Source organism: Myotis davidii, unplaced genomic scaffold (genome assembly GCF_000327345.1).
Source record: "Myotis davidii unplaced genomic scaffold, ASM32734v1 scaffold1350, whole genome shotgun sequence".
Lineage (NCBI taxonomy): Eukaryota > Metazoa > Chordata > Mammalia > Chiroptera > Vespertilionidae > Myotis > Myotis davidii.
This window is the reverse complement of record NW_006283656.1, coordinates 449,761-474,168: the sequence shown is the minus strand read 5'-3', so window position 1 is coordinate 474,168 and position 24,408 is coordinate 449,761. Positions and strand designations below refer to the sequence as shown.

The window sequence follows — 24,408 nt, the reverse complement described above, 5'->3', positions numbered from 1 at the left end:
TAATATAAATTCAAAGTAAACATCATTACATAAAAGGGTACGGTCTTTTTTTTCAATAGTTTTATTCATTTCAAACGGGCCGGATCCAGGCCCGCAGGCTATAGTTTGCCCACGGCTGCTCTAGCCAGTGAGCCAAACCAGCTAGGGTGCCATTGTTATGTTTATATTTGTCTTGCTGCCTACTGTGTTTGGATTTCAAGAATTTATCAAACCGTTATGAATGCTGTTTTTTAAAGAAGTTGCCAAGCTACTTCAAATTCTGTATGGAGTAAAAGCAAGGTGCTAAATATATAAATTTGCAAACCAGCAGATTATGAGGAGGGTAACCCAGATTTTATCAATAGTCTGGAAACCACATCTAGTAAGGGAAGGGAACAGTGTTCACACTGGCTCTGAACCAGGAGAAGGGAAAAACTAGGAATGTTATTTCCTACTAGTGGCCTGGTACATGAATTTGTGCACATTGAAAGGAAATTAATTAGAAGAAATATTTTAATGTCGCTATATGCCCTTCTCTATAATAGAAGTGTCAACCAAATTCATGATCAACAATGACAGATCAAAACACACATACAATTGATGCCAGTGAGAGCTTTATATATGTACAGTGGGGCCTTGACTTACGAGTGTCCCGACTAACGAGTTTTTTGAGATACCAGCTGTCTCTCCCGATTTTTTGCATTGAGTTGATAGAGTAATTTGAGTTTACGAGCTCCCTAACGAGCTCGGTCTCGGAACAAATTAAACTCGTAAGTAAAGGCCCCACTGTAGATAAGCTTGCTTAACTAGACCTGCTTTCTGATTTAGCTAAACTTTTTCCAGCCCAGTGAAGCACCCCAACTTCTCTTTCAGGTAATTGTCAGCAACACAGCAGTAAATATCAACATGAAGCAGATTATTGTAGATCACGCAGGGAGAACAAAGGGTAAAATGTTTAACTGCAGCAGTGTTTGACTATATTCGAAGTAGTGAGAAAACCTGAAGTCATTTTCAAGGTCCACCATTTCTTCTTTTCAGTTGGGTCAAGTTTCTAAGCTTTCTAAATCTCCGTTTTCCAGCTAATGAAAAGAAAATAGGATTCCACCAAGTCTCCTATTTACCTACTCCAGGACTTCTGTAAGGATCAAATGAGATGAGGCATGGGAAAACGCTTCAGACATTTGGTTAAAGTGTGAAATGTTTCCACCTGGCTGTGTTCCTGGGCTGAAGAAACTGCAAGGAGGCTAGTCACTAGAAAGAGGAAGCTGAGTGTTGCTGCGTGACGTCATTACCCAGATGGACACTTAGTATATTAGCCAGATAGATAGATGATAGATAGATAGATAGATAGATAGATAGATAGATAGATAGATAGATAGATGATAGAAAAAATAAACAGATGTTCAGTAGAGTCAGAACTGTTTACAAAATCTTTCACAAGAATTTCATGACATTTTTCATGCTGTCAGTTATACAGAGTAATATGCTTGGTGGCCTTGTGACTTTGGTTTGCGTCAGTTGAGCAGTCATTAGGAGGAAGACAAACTACTGTCTTCATGGTTTCTCTGCCTTGGCTCAGGCCTTCATTACTGCACTTGGAGCTGGTGCACTCAGAACTGAGGGTGACCTCCTGTTGTCTTCAGGCACTTTTTACTTCACAGCTTCCAGAAGGGAGGATGATTACTGAGAGCAGCACAGCACTTAGGCATGGTCTACAGGGACCTGGCATTAGACTGCTCACAACAGAAGTCTTTACTTAAAAGATAGCTTTTCCTGTGAAAAATTAATTTTAGACTTAAATTTATATTACAGATTTAACACTCCAGACACCTTTGTATGAAGGAAAATCTTACTAAAAGTCGCCACCTACCTAATCCCTCCCCAAATTGCATCATTTTCAGTTCTACATTTTAAAACCTCTTCTGATTTAATAACTGGTCAAAAGATCTTTTATACAGTGTTTAAAGTATATCTGTTTTTGTTCTTATCCAGTTCTGTAAAAGCAAATGGTTTATGCTTAAGATTTCCAGTTGTAAAGTTATTGATACATTATGAACTTAAGATGATTTTAAAATCTGTCCTACTACATGTAATTAATAAGCAAGACCTCCATAAATCTTTTTCATTTAGATAAAATTGAAGTTCTAGATTTCAAGGTGAGACCATTAAGATGATGGTGTAGTTACAGAAATATTACACATAGCTTATATGTTAAAATTCTAAATTATACTTGCTTTTTATAATATAGCTGGAAAAATAGGTACTTTATAAATATTTTACCCATTAATGAAATAAAAGTACTAATGAAATAGAAAGTTACAAGTAATACTATGTCTAAAGGGGTTCTATAAAAATTTATAAGCTTAAGATTTCTAAAAAATTGTAGGTTAGTGGGGATATAAATGGAGTGGTTTCTAGTGAAAGATGAGACATTAGGGATTATTTCTTTTAATTTAGTATGTTTTCAAAGTGTCATCTCATTGAATGCTTTAGCTGTAACTGGATGACTAAATTATTTTGAAAATAATGTTTCGGGTTTATTGAAATACTAAAATATAAATAAAAGTTTCATAAAGTAAATGAGTCAAAAACAATTCTAAATGATTTTTTTCTCTTACTGCTTTTATACAGAGGTCCCCTCCCCAAAGGTTTTTTCCTATAGAAACTGGAAATTATATAGGCTACTTGTACATAATTACAATGTGATTGTTTTGCCCATTACCTTAGCTCAGTGATGGCAAACCTATGACACGCATGTCAGAGGTGACACACAAACTCGTTTTTTTTGGTTGATTTTTCTTTGTTAAATGGCATTTAAATATATAAAATAAATATCAAAAATATAAGTCTTTGTTTCACTATGGTTGCAAATATCAAAAAATTTCTATATGTGACACGGCACTAGAGATAATTTAGCGATTTTCAAAATGCTGACACGCCGATCTCAAAAGGTTCGCCATCACTGCCTTAGACTAAAGTTAGGAGAAGACTTTCTGTTTTTCATAGATATACTTGACCTAAATTTTATTTTACCTAAAAGATATTTTTACCAATAGTTTCTTATATGGTATTGTGTTTTGTTTTGTTTTGTTTTGTTTTCAGAGAAATGAGGGTTTACAAAAGAAAGATACTCTCTCACGTTCTTGATTTTTTTTAAGGAAGAAAGTCTTGAATTCTATATTTAACTACTTTTCTTTAAAATTTAGAATAACGTTTAATAAACTCTCTACCCTCTCTATTTATTGATACTCATTTGCATTACCTTAAGGTTTACTTAAGTGAATGAAATTTTATTTTTACTAGTATAGTGTTTAATGGTAATTAAATTATATAGAGGTGTTAGAGCTCTTTAACATTTAACATAATATTGAAAGAAGCAATTTCAATTGGGTTTGTTTCAGAATACCATTTTAGAAATCATTTGGCAGTATTAGCAACATCATTATTATATGAATGTATGCTAATGTGGTATGAAAGAAAGACACTCATTAAAATCTTGTTGCTAAACAAGTGACAAAACCCTACAAACAGCTTGAGGCTTTAGGCCAGTCACAGTTATTCCTGAAGAGATTTGGACAAGTGTGAAAATACATAGAATGTGCCTTTATTGTGATCAGAACACATAAATGCTATCTCTCATTAATTCCCTACTAAGGGCATTTCTATTTATATTAGGTAAAGAAGTCTTAAAATATTGAATGCCTAAGCATTCTGTTGTGAATTTCTCAGTGTAAAAATATTGTGTTCGTTAAATTCAGAATGTGGACTTTTGATAATAGCCATTGTGTGTGTGTTTTCCAGAAAAGGACTAGGATTGGTCAACTATAAAATTTCATTAGGCAAAGTCTTTCTTACAGACATGAACTAAGTGAACTGGTCTGGAATAGGTCTCTGAGGTTCCAGGAAGGAGAGGTGGTGCAGGGAGATCAGCCCATGGTTCATTACCACTGTCATCATGGACATTCCCTTCAAGAAGCCTTTAGGCAGATTTAATCCTTCTGGGTCAACTTGATGTACATATTCCCTTTGAGTATTGCTCATGTCTTAATTTTTATTTGGGATAATTCTTGCTCCTGGAAAGGTAGATTTTATTATGCCATAAGTAGAAAAATTAACTTGTGTAGGCATGCTAATGACATTCCAGAGTGAAAGTTTTTGATTGCCATGGTCTCTACTGATGAGCTGATTGATTATAAGTCTGCTTTGCATTTTTGAGTTGTAGGAAGTCCTTAGTCAAAGCGCACAAAACATGATCCCATGGTCTGATTTGGCCTGGAATCTAGCTCATTTGCACAGAGAGAATGGAGAACATTTCGTAATTGTAATAAAAAAGGTATCTGAGTAGGTTCAGGAATCAGAGAGCAATTGTTGGGACTGCTGAGACTAGTGAACAAGGAACTAAAGGAAGCTAATTCTATATTTGAAGTGGAGTATTACATGTCACCCTTAATTTAATGTGATTAGACCCACTAAATTTTTGCATTAAAGTCATTACCTGCATCTATTGCCTTTGTTCCTATTCTACCATGTATCCTTCAAAGTCTTCTGTGATATTGCAGGTACATACTGATATCTCCGTTGTAAGGCTCTTGTCTCAGCAAAGGCCCTCTAATGAGTTTTTATGCACTTAACAAATCTCCATCATTTCCAGTTTGCTTGTGGTTTAAAAAATATTTTTTGTGACATATTATGTGTTTTCATGGAGTCTCCTGAAATTACCTGCTTGTTTTAAAATACTTATAAATTATATTCCTTAGTAACTAAATGGGTAACACACAGCTCAAGAAAAGAAGGAAATCTTGATAACTTTGTATTACGAGTTATAAAAGATAGTCAGAAAAAGTTAATTTTTTACCTAGTTAATTCTTTGTGAGGATGATATAATTTAAGGTTTCTCTCCCTCTTTTCCCCTTCCTCTCTCTCTAAAAATCAATAAACTATATCCTCGGGTGAGGATTAAAAAAACAAGAAAGGGGTGCCTTTATGCATAAAGAGAAGACATGCAGAGACTGGAACCAGATGCCCATGTCTAGAAACAGCTCCTTTTTTATTTACTTTTAAGTATATTTTTATTGATTTCAGAAAGGAAGGGAAAGGGAGAGATATAGAAACATCAGTAACGAGCGAGAATCATTGATCAGCTGCCTCCTGCTCCCCCCACACTGAAGATCTAGCCCTGACCCTGGGAATTGAACCATCAACATTCATAGGTTGAAGCTCAACCACTGAGCCACGATGGCTGGGCGGAAACAGCTTTTCTTTTGTTCTTCTTACTCATTTCTTCTAGAATATCCTTTTCCCTCTTAGAAATCATATTTCTGCATCCCATCTGTCTCCTCACTCTATCTTAGAGGTCATCCTCTCTCCCTCCTTTCAAATCTCTTTGTTTCCACAAAGTAAATGACACTCATCTCATTCTGCCTTTCATTCTTGTACCTGTCTTTGGTAGAGCATGTGCTGTGTGCCAAGCACAGTCTAGGTCAGTGGTCGGCAAACTGTGGCTCAGGAGCCATATGCGGCTCTTTGGCCCATTGAGTGTGGCTCTTCCACAAAATACCGACTTCTGCGCATGGACCACGAAGTTTCAATTGCACTGTACATGCACTTCTGCACGTGGCATTTTGTGGAAGAGCCACACTCAAAGGGCCAAAGAGCCACATGTGGATTGCGAGCCGCAGTTTGCCGACCAGCAGTCTAGGTAATAGATGTTAAATTATGTCTGTCAGAAATTGTGTGGATATAATTACAAAATTTTTTTTTCTTTCCAAATGTTTTATTTCAGATTTTACCAAATGTTGCAAGGAGTCTGGAATGCTTATGGTAGTAAAATGCCGGAAAGAAAATTCTGCATTAAAAGAATGTCTAACCTCTTAGTAAGTAGTTATCTCAGTGTTTGTGTGTCTATGTGTATGTGTATGGAGTATATGTAGTAGGTAAGAGTTTATTATTTAACTCATTCAATGTAATATATTCTGTACCCCTGCAATCCATCATATTTTTAAGCTGAGTCTAAAATACCAATTTGTTAAACATTATTCTTTAAAAAAAGCAATATATTTATAAAGTGTTTCTTTAAGTTATGTGGGTCAGCATTGTATCTGATTAAATATATGAGGTCAGTAAACAAAAGCATGTTTTTCTTTTTGTTTTGTTTTTGTTTTAATTATTGTTTAAAGTATTACATATCTCCTTTTTCCCCCGATTAACCCCCCACCACCACTTGCACCCCCGAGGCAAGCACCCACCGCCCCCAATGTCTGTATCTATTGGTCATGCTAATATGCATGTATACAAGTCCTTTGGTTGATCTCTCACCGCCCCCCTCCCCTGCCTTCTCCCCGAGGTTGGAAGGTCTGCTCAGTGCCACCTTGTCTCTGGATCCATTTTTGTTCATCAGTTTATGTTGATCATTATATCCCACATGTGAGTGAGGTCATGTGATATATATCTTTCTCCGACTGGCTTATTTCGATAAGCATAATGCTCTCCAGTTCCATCCATGCTGTGGCAAATGGTAAAAGTTCCTTCTTTTTTATAGCAGCGCAGTATTTCATTGTGAAAAGCATGTTTTTCATGTGATTTAACCAATTTCATGAAGAGGTTGATCTATAGAATATATTATAGATGGGTTTATAGTTAAGAAATAGTATTTTTCATCTTTGAGTAAGACAGTGCTCTGCTTTAGTTACTATTGACATTCCATAAAATGGATGTAACCACTATGGTCTCTCATCTTTTCATAGTGACATCTTGAAGCATTGTTTGTGCTCTGGTGTCTGCCTATCTCCTCTTCATGAATTCAGTAAACTGCAATCTGACTTCTGTCCTCACTCCATTGAAGCTGCTCTTCCTAAAGGTTCTAGTGCAGTGGTTCTCAACCTTGGCTGCACCTTAGAATCACCTGGGAATCTTTTTAAAATCCTGATTTCTGGGCCTCATCCTCCGGAAATTCTGTTTCTTTGTTATGGGGTGGGGCCACAGCATTAGTAACAAAGAAACAGAATTTCCAGAGGATGAGGCCCAGAAATCAGGATTTCAAAAAGATTTCCTGGTGATTCTAAGGTGCAGCCAAGGTTGAGAACCACTGTTCTAGTGGGTTCATGGTAGCCAAATTGAATCTCTTTTCAGGCCTTTCTTTTACTTCACCGCTCTAGAAATATAAAATTCCCTTCTATCTGGCTTCCTGTTTCCTAACGTCTCTAGCTAATTCTTTGCCTTTCCCCCCCTTAACCTGTTCCTTAAATTTGCTTCCCTATTTCTCTCCTATTTCTTAAATCTTCGAAAGCTCAGTTTGCACTCATAGATTCAGTTACTTCCTACTGACCAACATTTCTATGCTTCTTTCTTCAGGGACAAAACTGAACTCAGCTACTTTTACTCTGCACTGTGTGTCTTTGTGAATTATACAGTTGTCTAGTATCTTTCTTGTCTCCTAGATCTAATTGGTTATTTCCTATTGATTCATTCATTTCCCAAATCTCCCCCAGATCCATTGCATCCTTTTCATCACAGCTGCTCCTCCTTTGGCCTAGGCCCTCATCATTTCTTGTCTGGGTCATTATAATAGTTTATTTATTGGATATCCTGCTTCTAACTTTGCTGGATGCTGTCGGATTCATCTAAGACACAAAGCTGACCTTACAGTTGCTCTCCTAAGAGTGCCCCATCTTCTTCAGGATAGATTTTAACTTCTTACTATGGCATAAATGGACCATCAGGATTTGGTTCTTGCCCTTTCTAGCTACATCTCAGGCCCTTTCTCCTATGTGCATAATCTGCCATAGTGGTTCCAATTACCTACAGTTCTTTATGCATCATAGTTTTCCCTCGTCTCTTTGCCTTTGCATACGTACCTTCTATAGGGATTTCTGATGGTCCTTCAACTGCAGCTCAAGCATTTCCCCTTGACATCTCCCTCTGCCTCATTTCTTCCCCATCTTTCCATGGTGCACTGGGCTATACCTCTACCACAGCACTTTTTGTATACTTAATTATAATTCACTCTTTACCTGTCTGCTCTGTGACACCATGGGCTCCTTAAGGATAGGCAGTGAGTGTGCTTCTCATTATATCCTGGGATAGTGCCATTACCATTAGGTCTTTTTATTCTTCTGGTCTTTAATTAGTTTGGTGGAGTAATGTTTACAGTGAATTTATGACCATTACTAAAACTCTTCGTTTGAAAAAAATTTTTTAATTTCAATTGCAATTGACATTCAATATTAGTTTAGTTTCAGCTGTTAAAATCTACTTCTGATGTTTGTGCCTGATGAACTGGATATCTGAATGTCATTGAAGTAAGCCTATATTAAATACTTGCAGAGTGATTCACCTTAAAAGATATTCATTTCTTTCTTATAGCTATACTGATCCTGCTTTTTATGAAGAATGTAAAATGGAATACCTGAAGGAAAGGGAAGAATTCAGAAAAACTGGAATTCCTACCAAGAAAAGGCTACAGAAGCTTCCAACAAGCATGTAGGCAAATACATGATACTAACTCTATTCATGGAAATCACAATTACCTAAAATAATGGTCTCAAGGAAGTGTGTCTGCTTATCCTAAATTATGGAAATATTAATTTTATCTGAAATAAAGTTTTTAAAAAAAATTTTTTTAAGTTTATTAAATGAGATAGAAATAAATAGTGAAATGGGACATAGTTTGCCTGGTCATTATGGATTTTTCAAAAATTTTCCACAACTGTAGTTCTACTAATTTTTAGGATTCTATATAGATCTTATCTTACTCTCTATCAATGTAGAGTGAAGGCTAATCATGGGACCTGAAGTAACTAAAGGAAAACAGGAATGGATAACCATCAAAGGTGTTAGTAACTAGGAAGTACAGCAGAGTGATTATGAAACAGAATCCTTCCTTGTTCTCCACTTATTAGCTATACAAATGGAAATAAGTCTCATGCAGTTATTGTGAGGACCGAGTAGTGTAAGCACATGGAATAGAGCCTTGGACATGGTAAATGCTCTTTAATGGCTAGTTATTGTTATTATTACTAAAGGCTTATTTGGAAATATAGATGGTAGATAAGTATGTAAAAATTAATTAATTTTAAACATGTTTGATGAAAAATTTTCTAAATGTATCACTATATTCCTTGGCCTATTAATTTGGCTACTGAAAATACTTTAATCTTTTTTAAGAAAGGTCTTCTTTATAAACCTAAATGACCATTTTATAACATAATAATGGTTTCAGGAATGAATGTAAAATTTTTCTGTCTCAATGTAATAATATGGTCCCAGGTTGAGCTTTTATATTAAAAGTTGCTCCCCCATCCCCCGTGAACGATTAACTTTACTACAGCTATTGCAACCAGTTTCCAGGTAAGTACATTTTATATATGTTTACAGTTCTCATTAAAATCCCAAGTAGAAATGACTACAAGGACAAGATTTAAATTTGTCCCCAACACCACTGAAATAGATCTGACATTTTTAAAGAACTTAAAGAGGACCCTAAAGAACCAATAGTTCCACACTTTTCTCAAGTGAATCACTCAAAGAACTATTTTACTCTTATTTAAAACCCAAAGAAAACACATTTTCCCAGGCCACAGATCAAAAGGAGGGAGATTACTAGAGCAGAAAAAAGCAAAACAAATATAGAAGCCTAGAGGTCACATAGCATAGGGTTGGCCTTTTTGTATTGGTGCATTTCCTAAAGCACAGGACTAATTTTTGTTTTTAATTAAAGGCAAAACATTTACTTTAAAAAGTTAGTGAAATATATAATATGTGGCTATTTTATAATTTCTATTTGAGTCAGAGTGGCCAACTTCAATTTTATATGGAAAATTCACTTACAGATGCTACTTTCCCCCTAGGTACTAGATATTTAAGTTCATCCTTCTTTATGTCAAAAACTATTGGTCATAGCTTTTAGACTATCCATGCTTATGCACACTCAAGTCTACATCTAGAATTATATACCTGCCTCAGTTCTTGTCTTGCTTGCTCATTCGTGCCTCTGCTGGTATTATTTTGTTGTGACAATCCACAGATTTTTCGCCCTCTAAGATCTACCTTCCCCAAGTAGGCTATCTGGATATGATCATTACTTTGTTTTCACATGATTCAGTCCCTTAGCTCTAAGGTTTGAATTTCCCCCTATTTTGGTTTTCTACTGTTTCACATAGGTGTCCCTGCTCTGCTTATGAATTAGGTTCCATTTTGACAGAACCTCAGTTTCCTTTTAGAGAAGATGTGAATTTTTTTTTTAGCTAATAGGGGATCAAGAGGAAGGGATGAGTGTCTATTTGTTGTTAGCTGTGTTCTCTTCATTGGTATGGATATGCAAAATTGGGATATTGTTAATAAAAATCTGAAGATAAAGAAATTTTCAAGGGAAGCTCTTTGGAGCAAGTTTATAAGCTACAGATGGGCCATTCTTTCATTTCTTTTTGCATCTTACCTAGAACAGAGATGGTAAAGTATACACTTAAAAATTAAGTATACATTAACAAAACTTAAGGCTGGGTACAAATAATTTTTGGTTAATCTTAAGTAATCTTACACAACATTTATTTAGCACTTTAAACTGCCAAGAACATTAACCACTGACTTTCTGTTTTGATAGCTACCCTTTTGTTTAGATGGAAAAGCATTTTCTCTACTCAAAAGAAGTTAGTTTAACAAGATTAATGTCTGTTATATGAATTAAAATTAACAACATACATTTAGTACCAGGCCTTGGAATATATAATCGACAAATTTCACCTACACTTCACATAAAAATAATTTTAATTTCTTTGCAGTGTTCAAAGTATTATCCAAGCCTTTATCTCATATGACTTATTTTCTTTACATAGTGAAATTTCCAATCTTGGTTTTAAAAAAGGCAAACCAGTCAGCTACATTAGAGATTAGATGTAATATACGGCTGCTACAGCCTATGCAGCAACATGAGAAATAGTTTCTGCTGCTTTCATATTACACAGGTAGTTGCTTCCTTCAGCTAACGCCTGCCGTCTTGTATTAGTTTTATGCATATTGTGTTTTGTTCTGTTACTTGGCAGGAGATTCTACTCCCTTGAGTCAGCTGTGTTCATTGGTCAGAATAAATTCCAGAATCTGACACCAATTCCATTAATCACAGACAAGCCTGAATAAGTGAGTAAGATAATAGAAAGACAAAAATATATGGTGAACAGTGAACATTGTTTATGTATGTATGCTATTCAGATAATATAGACGAGATCTGAGATATTCCTTTGAGTTTAAAATGGATGTTTAAAACTATTAAAAAGGCTAAAGGTTTCCCACATGAAACACTTTATCTCAGGCAAAGGATGTATGAAATCAAGTAATACATTTTATTACTAGTATTCTTAATACTGCAACCCTGAAAAAATTGATGTAAGTTTCCATGTGAAGCCATCCTTGTTATTTTCTTGTTTATAAATGATAGGCCACTTAGAATAAAAAAGTTTGAGGACATTTTACAATTATATGATATCAATATGGCACAGAATTTGGTTTCTAGAATTAAAATTCTTAAATCAATTAATTAAAAATCACTCAATAAGTAACACATTACATTTCAAACCAAAATCTAACAATTTATAAGCTGCTCTATATAACGAGTGTACTGTAGACACTTTGAAGAAAATTACTTTATAAATTATATATTTAGATTTTCATTATGGACCCTGAAGGGATAGATTAGACTGAAACCTTTGTGATGCTCTATTTCTAATTGGTTGATGTATAGGATTTTAATAGTTATTCACACACTATGTAGACTTTCAACTATTTCATCACTTTTCAATTAGGACTGGAGATGTACTGGGATAAAGTTGGCTTCTGTGGTCAGGTTATTTCAAGTCTTAAAATTCAAATTGCAATTCTAAGCTTTATCAAAAACATTGTGATTAAATTTTGAAACACAATAGCATATAGAGATGGAAAAACCTACATACTGTTATTCCACCATTTATATTTTTCATATATTTCTCAACAGGAAATGTAACTTCACATTGTCATTTGCTTATGTAACTTAAAGCAACTTATATAAATTTTCTCTTATATTAATGGCCTTCTCTATTTTTAATGAACAGCTATTTAGACATTTCACATGCTTTGTAAAACCATATCTAAAAACTTTCAATTCCATTCTTTATGTGAGGCAGAAATGTACAAACATTATCAAAGACGGAACTGACTTTTTGAAACACCTCAAGTTTATTAATTTATTAGTAGTATATATCTGATTCTTAGCCAGAATGTGAAGCTGGAGGGTTTGCTCTCATACTGGAAAATCAACTACATAATACGTTACAGTATGTGCAAATGTGTACATTGAAGAACTCTGCAAAAGTTTAATCGAAACCTGCTTTCAGTTTATTAAATAATTTCTCAAGAATACTTGCGGGAGGTACAGCAACCTCATGACCAAGTCACAGATCTCTTCAGAATTAATTCTTATAAAGGCAGTTTTGATTACGTTGATCCAAGTTATGCGGGGGTGGCAGGATGGGTAAAGGCAAAGTTTTATTTTTAGTTTCCCCAAACGCTGTTTCACTTGATTTAGGAGGGCTTGGGAGTACCCAAGAATTGTCTTCCAGAGAATTTCTGCCATACGAGTAGTGTTCCTGAAAGTTTGAACAGTCATGAGGAATAGGTCTCTCGTTATCTGTCCATGATTGGAGAATTGCTTTCTCTGATAAAATCTTTACATCTCCTGGTAAAGGGGGAGATGTGGTATGACAAAGAGTTTTGCCATTTGGTGAGAGAGGGGGGTGTCTTTTGTATGTTGCAGTGAAATTCGTCAAGTGCAGTTTTGTGCTTTCTTTCCCAAGGTCTTCCATGAATCCTACGGGGGCACACACTAAAAGAGAAAGTACAGGCCAAATGTCAGTTGTCATGGCATTTTTTATCATAAAATTAACATTAATTGGTTGAATTTATAACTGGAAGTAAAGTGAACATTTCCAACCTAGGGAAGTCACTGCACTGTTCCAGGTATCACTTTTCTCACTTGAAAAATAGACACAGCATAGTAATCCTATCCCGCCTGTATCGTTGCACTATTAAAGGTGAAGAATTTAAAAGTGGGAAACCAACAAAGTTAAAATACAAGTAAAGATTCTGTTCGGGGCTCTTAATGTGGCTAGAGAAGGCTTGCAGACTTTTTACTTCAGTAGAGAATAAGAAGGCTTTCCTCAAATTTCAGTGTTTATTTATTAAATATCATATTCCTTTATTTATTCAAATCTTTTTTTTCCATAGGTGGTCCAAAAGCAAGTTTTTTCAGAAAGAATTATATTATGAATTGCTGAGACCTAAATAATATGTGTTCAGGCTTTTATGAATAAAACAGTTTCTATAACAGCTATAAAATAATCCAGTATCTTATGAAATACATATAATGTAAGTTCTGCTACTGTCACAATATAAGCCAAGTAAAAAAAAAAATAACAAAAAATTTCTTCAGTAAGCATGTAATGGCTTAGAAAACAGACTGCTCTAAAGCTATTGTTTAGCCACAGTCAAAACAATGGTAGTATGACCTTTTGTTACTCTTCCAATTCCCAGGGCAGAAAGATCATTTATCCTAAGCCAAAAAGGATGCCAATTGCAACTGAGCTTGACTCTATGTAGTTTTAGAACAAAGCAATTGAACCACATTATAAAATAAGCTCTGTCTTTTTACTTGGGAGGAGAGACAGGAGTGAGAGAATTGGAAGTAATAATGTTCAGCTTTTGGGCAGGATGGTATTGTAGTCAGGAAAAAGGTAATCTAGTCTTGTCTCTGTCTACTCCTCAGAGCACTGAATTTTGTAATGAGGAGTGGTGGCCTCCAGCCTGCCACTGTTATACGAAATGTCCTAGGAAACTTACAGTTCAAAGCACTAAAAATTTATCACCAGCTCAAGACACAAGAATGAACCATTTCTAAATAGGGAAAGCATTTTTCCTTTATTATTATTTGGAAATTATCTTTATTATATAAATAAAGAGCCACACTGAAAACTCACTGCAAAATTACTGTAAGAGTCCCTTTTAAGAGAAGTCTTATTTCTACCATCAACTAATATTCCCTTATATATAACCCTGGTCACTAGAAAACTCAAGGACAAAATGAACCATAAATTAAGTGAGGGCCTGCCAAAGCACTATATTATTTTGTTTTGATTCGTAAGTCACTAACTGTAGAAAATGAAACAAATTCTGAACTTAGTTTTCCTTCACAATATGCAACATTTCCGCCCAGTAGTATATACTCCTGAGGAGAGCTATTTATAAAATACAATTTTATTTTTTTGCATTCCAGGGACAATCTGAAGTATAAACAATTTAAAACTGGATAATGATTATTTTTTATAAAAAGTCATATCATTACTTTAAAAAGTAAATTTTAGGGCATTCAAATTTATATCACACAACTTCTCAGAAATACAACTGTTATGTAATAAAAGGTATAAATGCACTGATTTTTCTCTGAGGTATAAAAATAGCTTTGGCAAAGTAACCACTACTAGTTAACACAAAACTCTAAAAGTTTAGTCAGCCAAACAGGTAAAATATGAAAGGAAAAGCAATGAAAATTTTTGTTTGGCTGAAGGGGATAAACATCTAGCCTCTCTTCTAAATAACCTATCTTTCATGGACAGAAAAAATAACTTTGCAAAAAATGAAAACCAAATAATGAATCAAAGTTACTTTTTTCAAAGCAAACAATTGAAAGAGCTAGGTCTTTGGTATACTCTGTAATGAAAAATAGCTTTGGGTGTCTTGGTGTTTTTTTTCAAATATATGAAGTAGTTGTGGTAAAAGGTCAACTAGAGCAAACTTAACACCTCAGCCTTATACACATAAGCAACACTTGGCTGAGAAAAAAAGCCACAAGGGGAAAGAATACAGTACTGAAGAAAAAACACATCAGTGAGTCACCAGATGTAAATTAGACATTTCTCTCTTCAGCTCCCAGTATACATTTTGCACATCATCACTGAAATACAGGGTTTTAAAAAAAAGTTAATGGTCATTCTTCTCTTTGTGAACAGAAGAGAATAACTTTAAAATAGAAATGCTCATATTTGCATTTCTGCTTGAATTAGTTTTGAGATTATGTAAATTAAAACTTCCTCATTAAATAAATGAAAGATATTTAATTAGGGCACTGTAACAAATGAAAAGGTTTTACTCATAATAATAACACTGACCTAATTTCTAGCAATTAACTGAACTATACTAAAAAGAAGAGTACTATGAAAAAAAGTATTCTAACCAATGAGAGTTTCCTATAGTTCTTGTCTCAGAATTGAGATTTTATCATAACTACAGTGCAATTGTGTTAATACATTTAATAGTAAGGAATAACTGATCAAGACTAAAGTGATATTCATGTATGGGTTTTAAATTTGTATTTATCTTACGATTATTCTGTTTAGACACTGAATTGAAATACTCATATCAATTGCTGAATGTACACCCAAGCCCCATTAAAATAAAATTTGGGTTTCATGTATTCCATTCTTTTATGTTTGACTGGGCTGTCTCATACTGTTGGTACTAAACCAATGTGACATGACAGCATAAGACATGAAAAGCCAGATGATTTCCTGGTACGGGGGGAAAAACTAGGGATAGAGGATCATATGAAACAAATAAAAACTTCACAAATGCCTCTCGATTTTATGATTAAAAGTATTTTTACCTCAATTATCTGATAAATTATGTTAGTTATTTTAAACCTAATTTTTAATAAGTTTCATCTTCAACTAAATATTCTTATTTGGATATTCATGATTTTTCCCCCTTTTTAGGTTCTTAATTAACTAAATAAATCAAAATCTACAATATATATCCTTAACTTTGCTGTACTAGAATACATAAAATATTAGAGTAAGAACAACTGTTACCATAGTGTCAAATGACCAGTATTGTTTCGTACAGGTTAGTGTAATTTTAGTAGCAATGACATAAAATTGGACAGACATGTCACTTCATGCTTTAATTTTTGTCTAGCTTTAAATGAAAACCTTTTAAAACAAATTTCAAGGAATAATACTCTTGATATTTAAATCTAATGTCCTATTTAATTACAGAAGCAACAGATATATTAAAAAACAATTATTTTGAATTATGTAAGGTTACATATGTATTTTTCTCAAAATATTCCATTCCACTCAGAATGCTTTCAATAGTAGCAGTGGAATACTTTCTATTGCCTCTGAGAAATCTACAGGTTTTAGTCTTTGTAAACATCACTTGTTCACCAGTAGTCTATTAAAAATCACAGGGCTGCCTGGCCGGCATGGCTCAGTGGTTGAGCACTGATCTATGAACCAGGAAGTCACGGTTCGATCCCCAGTCAGGTCATATGCTCAGGTTGCTGTGCAGGAGGCAACCAGTCAGTGATTCTCTCTCATCATTGATGTTTCTCCCTCACCCTCTCCTTACTTCTCTGAAATCAATAAAATATATATTTTTAAAAATCACAGGGATTTTTTCAGGTTTTTGACAGGTGTGAATAATTATGTCACAAAAATTAATCACTTCTACTTCACCAGTAAACATCTGAGATGGTGCTACATTGAATGTTTCACATAGGAACCTATCTTCATTGTGAAGAGAGTTGTTGGTCCTTGGTGCAAACCTGGGCATTTGGTGTGCTTTCCGCAGTTACTCATTACATAGCAATAAGTATAAACACTGTATGTATGCTAATAATTCATGGAGACAGTCACAATATGAATCATGCTGCCTAAAAGTAGTGTTTCATTATTGGCATGAGATGGTATATCAGTACCTGACTTGTAGAAAAGAAAAGCAAATACCAAGATAGTGTTTGGATACTGGAATATCAAACATATTTGAACATTCAAAATAGCTAAGCATATAAAATAAAAGAGAATTATCATAGAGGTATTAGAAGCAATGTCTGATACAGATTTTCCAATTCAGTTTAATGAAGACTGCTTATAAATTATGTTAAACTAACAGCTAGATCACAAAGTAGAACATCTATCTAGTCTTTTTCTTTTGTCCTTAATGTCACCTGGATTGAAAACTACAGATAAAAATACCTGAAATTATTACTAAGAACAAGCTCTCCCTCTTGTGGATGACAAAGTAATGGCAGTTACTTTACAACTAACACTGAAGTGCTGTTACAAATTTATTTTTAATTTTATCTATTTAAATAAAATGTTTAAATATTACTCAAGTGGAATTGGAAAAGGAAAGTTGTCACCCACAAATCTTTAGCAGAGTTCCAACTAATCTTCACTTAACAAGATATCTTGAGATTATACTGCAATACTGACCCCCTTTGCCTACCCGACGGGATTAAAAGTTAAGTTTTGCTTTAAATGCCATGCAAGCAAAATCCTAGTAATTTATATGGTTTCTATAAAGAACTTGTAAAACTACTCAAACACTGAGATGCAACACTAAAGCATCCAAAATGAGAACACTAAAAGCAATAGATGAAACAAAAAGTTGTTTGAGCATTTATTATATGCTAGGCACTTCACCCACATTCTCAGGCCAACTTGGCACACTAGGTTACCGAATTTTATTTGAGGAAACAGGTCCAAGAAGAATTTACTTCACTCTAACATGCTGCTGCTCAAAACCATCTTTTAGTTATCCAGTCTAATAACTGACTGGCTTTGGGTGTGGGGGGGTAACATTTTTCATATCACCCACAATATGCATACTGTCAACACCACCTTATTAACCCCCTTAAAATATTTCATACTTCTAAATCTTAAGTGTAATGAAACCTTTTATCCACATCTCAAGAAGGGGTACATGTCCTGCTTACAAAGTTAAAATTATGTAAAAGCCCAGTTTTCTTAATTGACACTATACATTTACCTCTGATGGTTAGCATTTTTTAGCAATAACGTATTTTTTTAATTAAAGTGTGCAGGTATTTTTTTTTAGACATATGTTTATTGCACACTTAACAGACTACTTTTGTTCTTATCCCAGAAGGATAATTCTTTTAAGAATTTATGTTATACCAAGACTAAGGCTGTCCAAGTTTATCCTAAAGATAAGTGATATTAGTCTAAGAATTGCATAATTCTCTATAAATTATGATTTATTACAGAATACTTCTACACAATTAACTCTCTAATAGCCTACCTAAAATATTATTGAATGTTCAAATATTTTGTTTAAGGCATTACATTATGCACCTTTCTACTAAAGTTCAAGCATATTTTAAGCATCAGTTAAATCAGGGTTCTCAACCTGTGCGTCGCGACCTCTTTGGCAGTCGAACGACCCTTTCACAGGGGTCGCCTAAGACCATCCTGCATATCAGATATTTACATTACGATTCATAGCAGTAGCAACATTACAGTTATGAAGTAGCAACGAAAATAATTTTATGGTTGGGTCACAACATGAGGAACTGTATTTAAAGGGCCAGAAGGTTGAGAACCCCTGAGTTAAATGTATTTTATATATTGTGATCAGACATTACATGCAGTACCCAAGTAATATCCGTTTTTAAGACTAAATAAAAAAAAACAACTAAGTACCTATATACAAAGTAGTCTATAGAAGAAGAATGTATTATTTTTGAATGCTGAATAATGTTCATACCTTGAAATGCTTAGTCTTTGGAGATCTCTGCTCTGCAGATTGTCTTCCTGAGATGGATCCTGTCATTTGTTTTAAAAAAAGTTTAAAAGTTGTTACATTCTATTTATTCTCAATACCAGATACATCTTTCAGATGGGTAGAATATGTCTATAACTGTACAGCATAAACTAGATTTGATATTCAATTTTATGAAAACACCTCCAAACCTATACAAGATATTTCAAAATCAATTCTAATTATTTAGTCATTAATGCTTTAATTTTAAAAAAATGCTCTTATGTAAAAGAATTTGGAATCTTACAAAATGTATTTCTGAAATCTAAAGTCTATATTCTAAAAAGGGTAACAAATAACAAAGTAATGCTCATTCAAGGTACATGTGAATGAATTCCATGAAAAAATGAAGTTTTATTGGTATTTCACTTTTCGATATTTTTTAAAAGTACCAAAATTTAACAGGTTATTTTTTTGAAAGATCAGCATAAACTTCCTTATTCCACGAGTCTATAAAATCCTTTATATATTTTAAGTTTTAGTGGTGTAGATTATAGATATGACAGAAAAAAATAACATTAAAAAGTAGATATGTTCAAGACAACTCTGTAACACTTGTTTTCAGTGCATCCTCATTTAAGGATCTGTAACAAAAATCACTACCATGGGTACTAATTCACTTGGCAGAAGTGGCCCGTATAAACTGAGAACAGAATTTAATTTTAGTATTCTTTATTTACATAATCTAAATATGTTTTAACATGGAACATTAAAAAGCTGTATAAGGACTTTGTGAGTACTGTGAACTTGGGAGAGTAAAATATTAAAATGTTTTCTATTATAGGAGTTAAAGCATTTTTGGATCTCTGATTATTCAAAAAATACCAACTAAAAATACTTTTAAGTTGTTACCTTGGGGAGAACAATAGAGGGAAAAGAGAACTGGCCCAAGAGTCACACAAGGTCCATAGCATATGACCTTGGACATTTTTCTTTTCTCTTCATAGGAGATAAAGGAATCACATCAGGTCACTTTTAGTTTCTTTGTATCACTGATTAAAAATATACATTTAAATTAATGTATACTGAAACATGTAGAATTGAAACCTTCATTTTTTAAAGACTAGTTTATTGACTTTTTTTTTTAAGAGAGGAAGGAAGAGAAATATTGATGTGAGAGTGTAACATCGGTTGCCATTGGGGATGGAGCCAGCAATCCAGGCCTGTGCCCTTGACCGGGAATCGAATCAGCAACCTCCTGGCGCATGCCCAATCAACTGAGTGACAACTGGCCGGGGCTGGAAACCTTCATTTTTAAAGCTAATGAAATTTTTTTTAAAATATGAGTTTGGGTTGGAAAATATCTTTCCAGCTATTGCCTAACAATTCAGAAAAATCTAATGTAAACTAGCATTAAGCACAAATGAATTGTCTCTAATATTAAAAAATCCAGTTCCCAGCCAGTCACTAGTTTGCCTGTTTTCTAAAAGGAAGTATGAGTCTGTTTCCTAATTGGTGCCATATGATGTGGGAGTTTCCCATAAAGGGGCCGACCCATGGCTTGGAAAACATTGCTCAAGTTAAACAGCTTCTTGTACTAGAGGACTTCTCAGACCTTACAGTACACTATAGTACATTGTGAATGGGCTATTATTAGGGACCTTAGACATCTACACCATCTCCCTTTTACTGATCCAGTGTTTCCTATATTTCTTTGGCAATGGTGGCTGTTTTTCTCAAAGTATCAACTATACTGGATAACAAGGGCTGGAATATTGGGGGCTACAGAAAGTCTAAAACAGTGGTCACCAACTGGTGGTCCGTGAGGTCTGAAAGGTTGGCTACCGCTGTTCTAATTGGCCCATAGTGGAACTGACCCTAAAACCTTGACCTCATTAATACCAAACACTAATCAAATGAATTCACTAAATATTTAAGCAAACCAAAAAACACTATTATGTTCATGTAGGATGCTGTATCACTTTTCAGAAGGTATATCTTTCACAGAAAATACTATCTTAAAAATATTTGTAAATATGGCTATAATAGATATAAGCAAGATTATTAATGTGAACATATATTTCTCTCGTTGGCTTGCTTTTTGATTCCCATGCTAACCAACACCTTTGAAACAAGACTTAAAATTACACATCCCACAATGTCAATATAAGATTTCAATCTAGAACCCTTGATGAATTAAGCATTTCCACTCTTCTCTTTCCTGGTTTATTTTCTTATATTAGTTGTAAGCATTTTTAACTTTATATCTCACCTTTCCCTGCCAAATAAATTCCAATGAAGGTGGGGACTTTTTTAAAAATAAATTATTCACCCCATCTCACCTTAGACTCAAAGTTTCTTAGTCTCTCAGATTGTTTCATCAGTAGTAAGAAGTGATAAAGTTTCTTCTATCTTCAAGTCTGTTTCTGTGATTTATGATAGATGAATTAAACTAAGAGCAAATTTATCCCCTAGCACCATCTAGTGGAAAAGAGTAATAAGAACTGAACTATAACACACACATACCACAATTATGAGCCAAGTTTTTTATGATTCCATGATACTGTTTCCTACTCTATAAGGAAATACCCATTATGTATACAAGCTATCAAATTATTTGAAGTAGAATATATAATTATACATTCTGAGCTTGTGACAGTTATAATTCAGAGCTTCAAGGTGCAGATTTTTAGTTGCAAGTACATCTTTTTAAGAGAAGCCTCTCAGGGCTACTGGCACCTGGGCTTGTGGGAAAGGATGCTAAAAGCCTTTGAAGGAATTGTGGAACATAGTCACAGGTTCAAAGCTGGGAAAATCAACTTGAGATGTCAAATAGGAAAAAGAAAACATTTTGGCTCTAACAAGAATTGACTAATTTTTGTACTGTTTCCCCTTTATCAGGGCTGGGGGCTCCAAGACAAGTTCTTCGTTCAGTTCACAGGAATTCATTCCGTCAAGGCCAAGGCAGAATGGTATTACTCTTGATTCCTGGCTCATTCTTAACCAGTGGTCACCGTAGACAAAGACTGCATTGTAGTAATGAGAGGACTGTCAGCTCTATTATGGACAGTTGGGATTCAGAAGCACATCCTGGCTGTCTGTCGGAAAGTGTTGGAAGTAGTCTTCTTTTAGTTAGTGACATGCAGAGGCACCTCGAGCAGGTGACACAGCTCAGTAGTGCTGAAATGCTCAGATGGGCAAAATGGTTGAGTTGAGAAATAATTATCCAGCTGGGTACCTTAGTTTGAAATACATGACTATATATGATGCATATAAAGGCTATCTGAATCCATAACTTTTAAAATTTGCATTTGCTGCACTGCTCTCAAACCACCCTGCTTCTCTATCATCTCTTCTTTTTATCCTTGGCACTATTTGCTATGACATCGGAAAACATGTATCCAAACTTATTAGAACCCAATGTAAAATATTAGTAAATAGACTCTTGGTGAAGACAGACAGGCACCTGTGTTTTAATAGATGACTTTAAGCTAACCACACTTAAGCAGCTAAGTAGGGTGTTTTGGGTTTGCTCTCCTCTCCCCTGCCCCAAATTCTTCAATTCTCAGTTATTTGCTGAAAATTAAACTTGCCCCAAAGTATCAGACTTCTGAAAACAAGTGGCCTCTGTAAAGTCTTTTTTAAAAATTCTAAAAATCAAGTGGTCTCTTGTGGTGTCTATATTTATTAAATTATTAAGGGAAACAAAACCGAGTTGTCTTTAAACCAGAGGAAAAAATGACTTAAGGAAATTGAAGGAAAGGGAGTTTGAAAGAATAGCTTTAATACATTAATAATTAATAAGTTTTATAAAAGTTAGTTTTTATACAACAAAATTATATAATCCTGGGATTATGCTAAAAGTATACAGTATATCAGATTTTAGCACAAACGGGAGGATAAAGGTGAATTTTTCAGAGAATGTAACTCTAAGTAGTTAGAATTTGTTAACTCTGTGATTTTATCCCTAGTGAAGTCATTCATACAATGCACACAGAATCTGAATGTCTCAATTTAACTCTGCAGTACCGTTTGTTTGGCTTTTTGTAGCTCTATTCTGAGATTATTACATTCTTTCTTCATCAGTTCTAGTTCTTGTTCCAAGCCATGGATCTTCAGGTCACAACTCAACTTTTCCACCTCCCAGTTTGATGAAGGTGGATTTAAATTCCTTATCACTGGAAAAAAGAGGGACATCACAATTTTTTTCTGTCTTCTACTTACAATTCAAAAAAGTTATGCTAGTAAAATGCAGATAGTAGAAAAACTAATAAAATATATGGAAAAATAGTAATAGTTTTTTAAAAACAGTAATTTGTTTTAAAAATCTATGCTAATTAGAATAAAAAATCTAGCAAGCATTGTTTTAGAATGTATTGTTCACCCCTATCCTTGATTTTCTGTTTAGGTTAAAGTATAAATTGGTCAACATGGAACTTCAAGATATATACTAGTCAAGCATATGCTAAAATTAGATTAATAATCTTTATATAAGTCAAGGTTAAGACAGTGACAAAAATTAAATAAAGTGAGTAAACTGAGGCTCACTCCACTAATCACTCCACATAGTCCTTTCAGAGTTTAAAGTTTGACACTTAAACCAAGAACATTGTCAAAACAATTTTATTCATATACCTTCCACTGTAGACCCCTTGATACAACTGAATACTAACTTATCCTGATTTCGTTCTTTAGTCTACCTAGAAAGTCCCACTAAACTACCATAAGAGATCTCATCTCAATCTCCTATCAAAAGGTCTCTCAGAGACCTACTTTTCAGCTTGTTTCATTAGAATGTTGATGCAAACATGCTAATACTCATATCCCACAGACCTAACTTTTCACCCTAGCAACTCATTGCTCATCTCCACATTTAATAACCTTCAGAAAATTTAAAAAAAAAAAGTAATTGTAACCAGTTCATGACAGTATGTCTAACAGTGGACAAAAGATTAGTGGGAAGAAAAGCCAGGACATACCAGTGGGCAAGAGGTTTTGACAAGGGTGGGATTCTACTCCTTTCTTCATCTACTTTATTACAAACTAGCCCTGAATAAAAACTTCCTCCACCTCTCCCCCAGGAATAGTGCAATTTATATCTAAGGAAAAGTTAAAAGGAGTTGAAAGCAGAATAAATTAATATAATTCTAAAAATTAAATAAGTTAAAGCCGTAGCATACAGATAAAGTAAAGTGATCATGGATATAACACACGAACAGAAAATATGTATTAATCCCATTAGAATATAACAAGTGGCATACCCTGCTGAGTTTCCACCTCTGTTCTTAGCTGGAGGAGTTCTACTTCTTTAGACTGCAGCTGTTCATTCAATACTTTCAAAGATTCAGAGTTGTCTTTATTCTAGTTAAGTAGGGAAAATGCCAAATTACATTCAACAAAATCTGCAGGTGATATTATATATTAATTTTCAGGTAGATGTTGAAAAATTGATTCTAGCCTTGTAAAAGCAAAGTGGGAAAATGAACTCAGTTTTCACTAATCTTTTTGTCTTTTTCTAACTTGGGACATAGTACTCACTGGCCTTAAAAAAAAAAATACTGACAAATTCTACCATGTCCTGATTTTTCAAAATAAGTGAGTGGTGTTAGATGTATTTAAGTCCTAACATCATTATATAGACTACTACCAGTGCACGGATTTGTGCACGCTGCAGGAGGTTGGCCTGCTGGCCCCACCCCCTATGGGGGTAGGGGGGGCGATCAGGAACAGGGCTGGCCAGGGGGCGGGAGGTTGGCTGGCTGGCCCCACTCCCTGATCAGGTGGGGTCCGGCCAGCCCGGCCCCAATCGGGGCGGATAGGGGCCGGGCTTATCAGGAGGAGGAGTCAGCG

General features: G+C 34.5%; 2 protein-coding genes across 2 annotated transcripts in view; one reads left to right on the top strand and one right to left on the bottom strand.

Annotated features, from left to right (window-relative positions):
- Nucleotides 1-8,584, top strand: part of CMC1 (C-x(9)-C motif containing 1) — a 55,650-nt gene extending 47,066 nt beyond the window's left edge. The window contains exons 3-4 of the mRNA XM_006753884.2: nucleotides 5,762-5,852; nucleotides 8,341-8,584. Of these exons, the coding sequence (XP_006753947.1) occupies nucleotides 5,762-5,852; nucleotides 8,341-8,461 (212 nt within the window). The 3' untranslated portion in view covers nucleotides 8,462-8,584. The remainder of the gene's footprint in view (nucleotides 1-5,761; nucleotides 5,853-8,340) is intronic.
- A 2,707-nt stretch (nucleotides 8,585-11,291) lies between these two features.
- The window catches only part of AZI2 (5-azacytidine induced 2), a 22,144-nt gene continuing 9,027 nt past the window's right edge, over nucleotides 11,292-24,408 (bottom strand). Inside the window, exons 4-8 of the mRNA XM_006753886.2 lie at nucleotides 23,820-23,919; nucleotides 22,588-22,736; nucleotides 18,565-18,623; nucleotides 14,893-14,950; nucleotides 11,292-12,902 (exon numbers count right to left, since the gene is read on the bottom strand). Coding sequence (XP_006753949.1) covers nucleotides 12,414-12,902; nucleotides 14,893-14,950; nucleotides 18,565-18,623; nucleotides 22,588-22,736; nucleotides 23,820-23,919 — 855 coding nt within the window. The 3' untranslated portion in view covers nucleotides 11,292-12,413. The remainder of the gene's footprint in view (nucleotides 12,903-14,892; nucleotides 14,951-18,564; nucleotides 18,624-22,587; nucleotides 22,737-23,819; nucleotides 23,920-24,408) is intronic.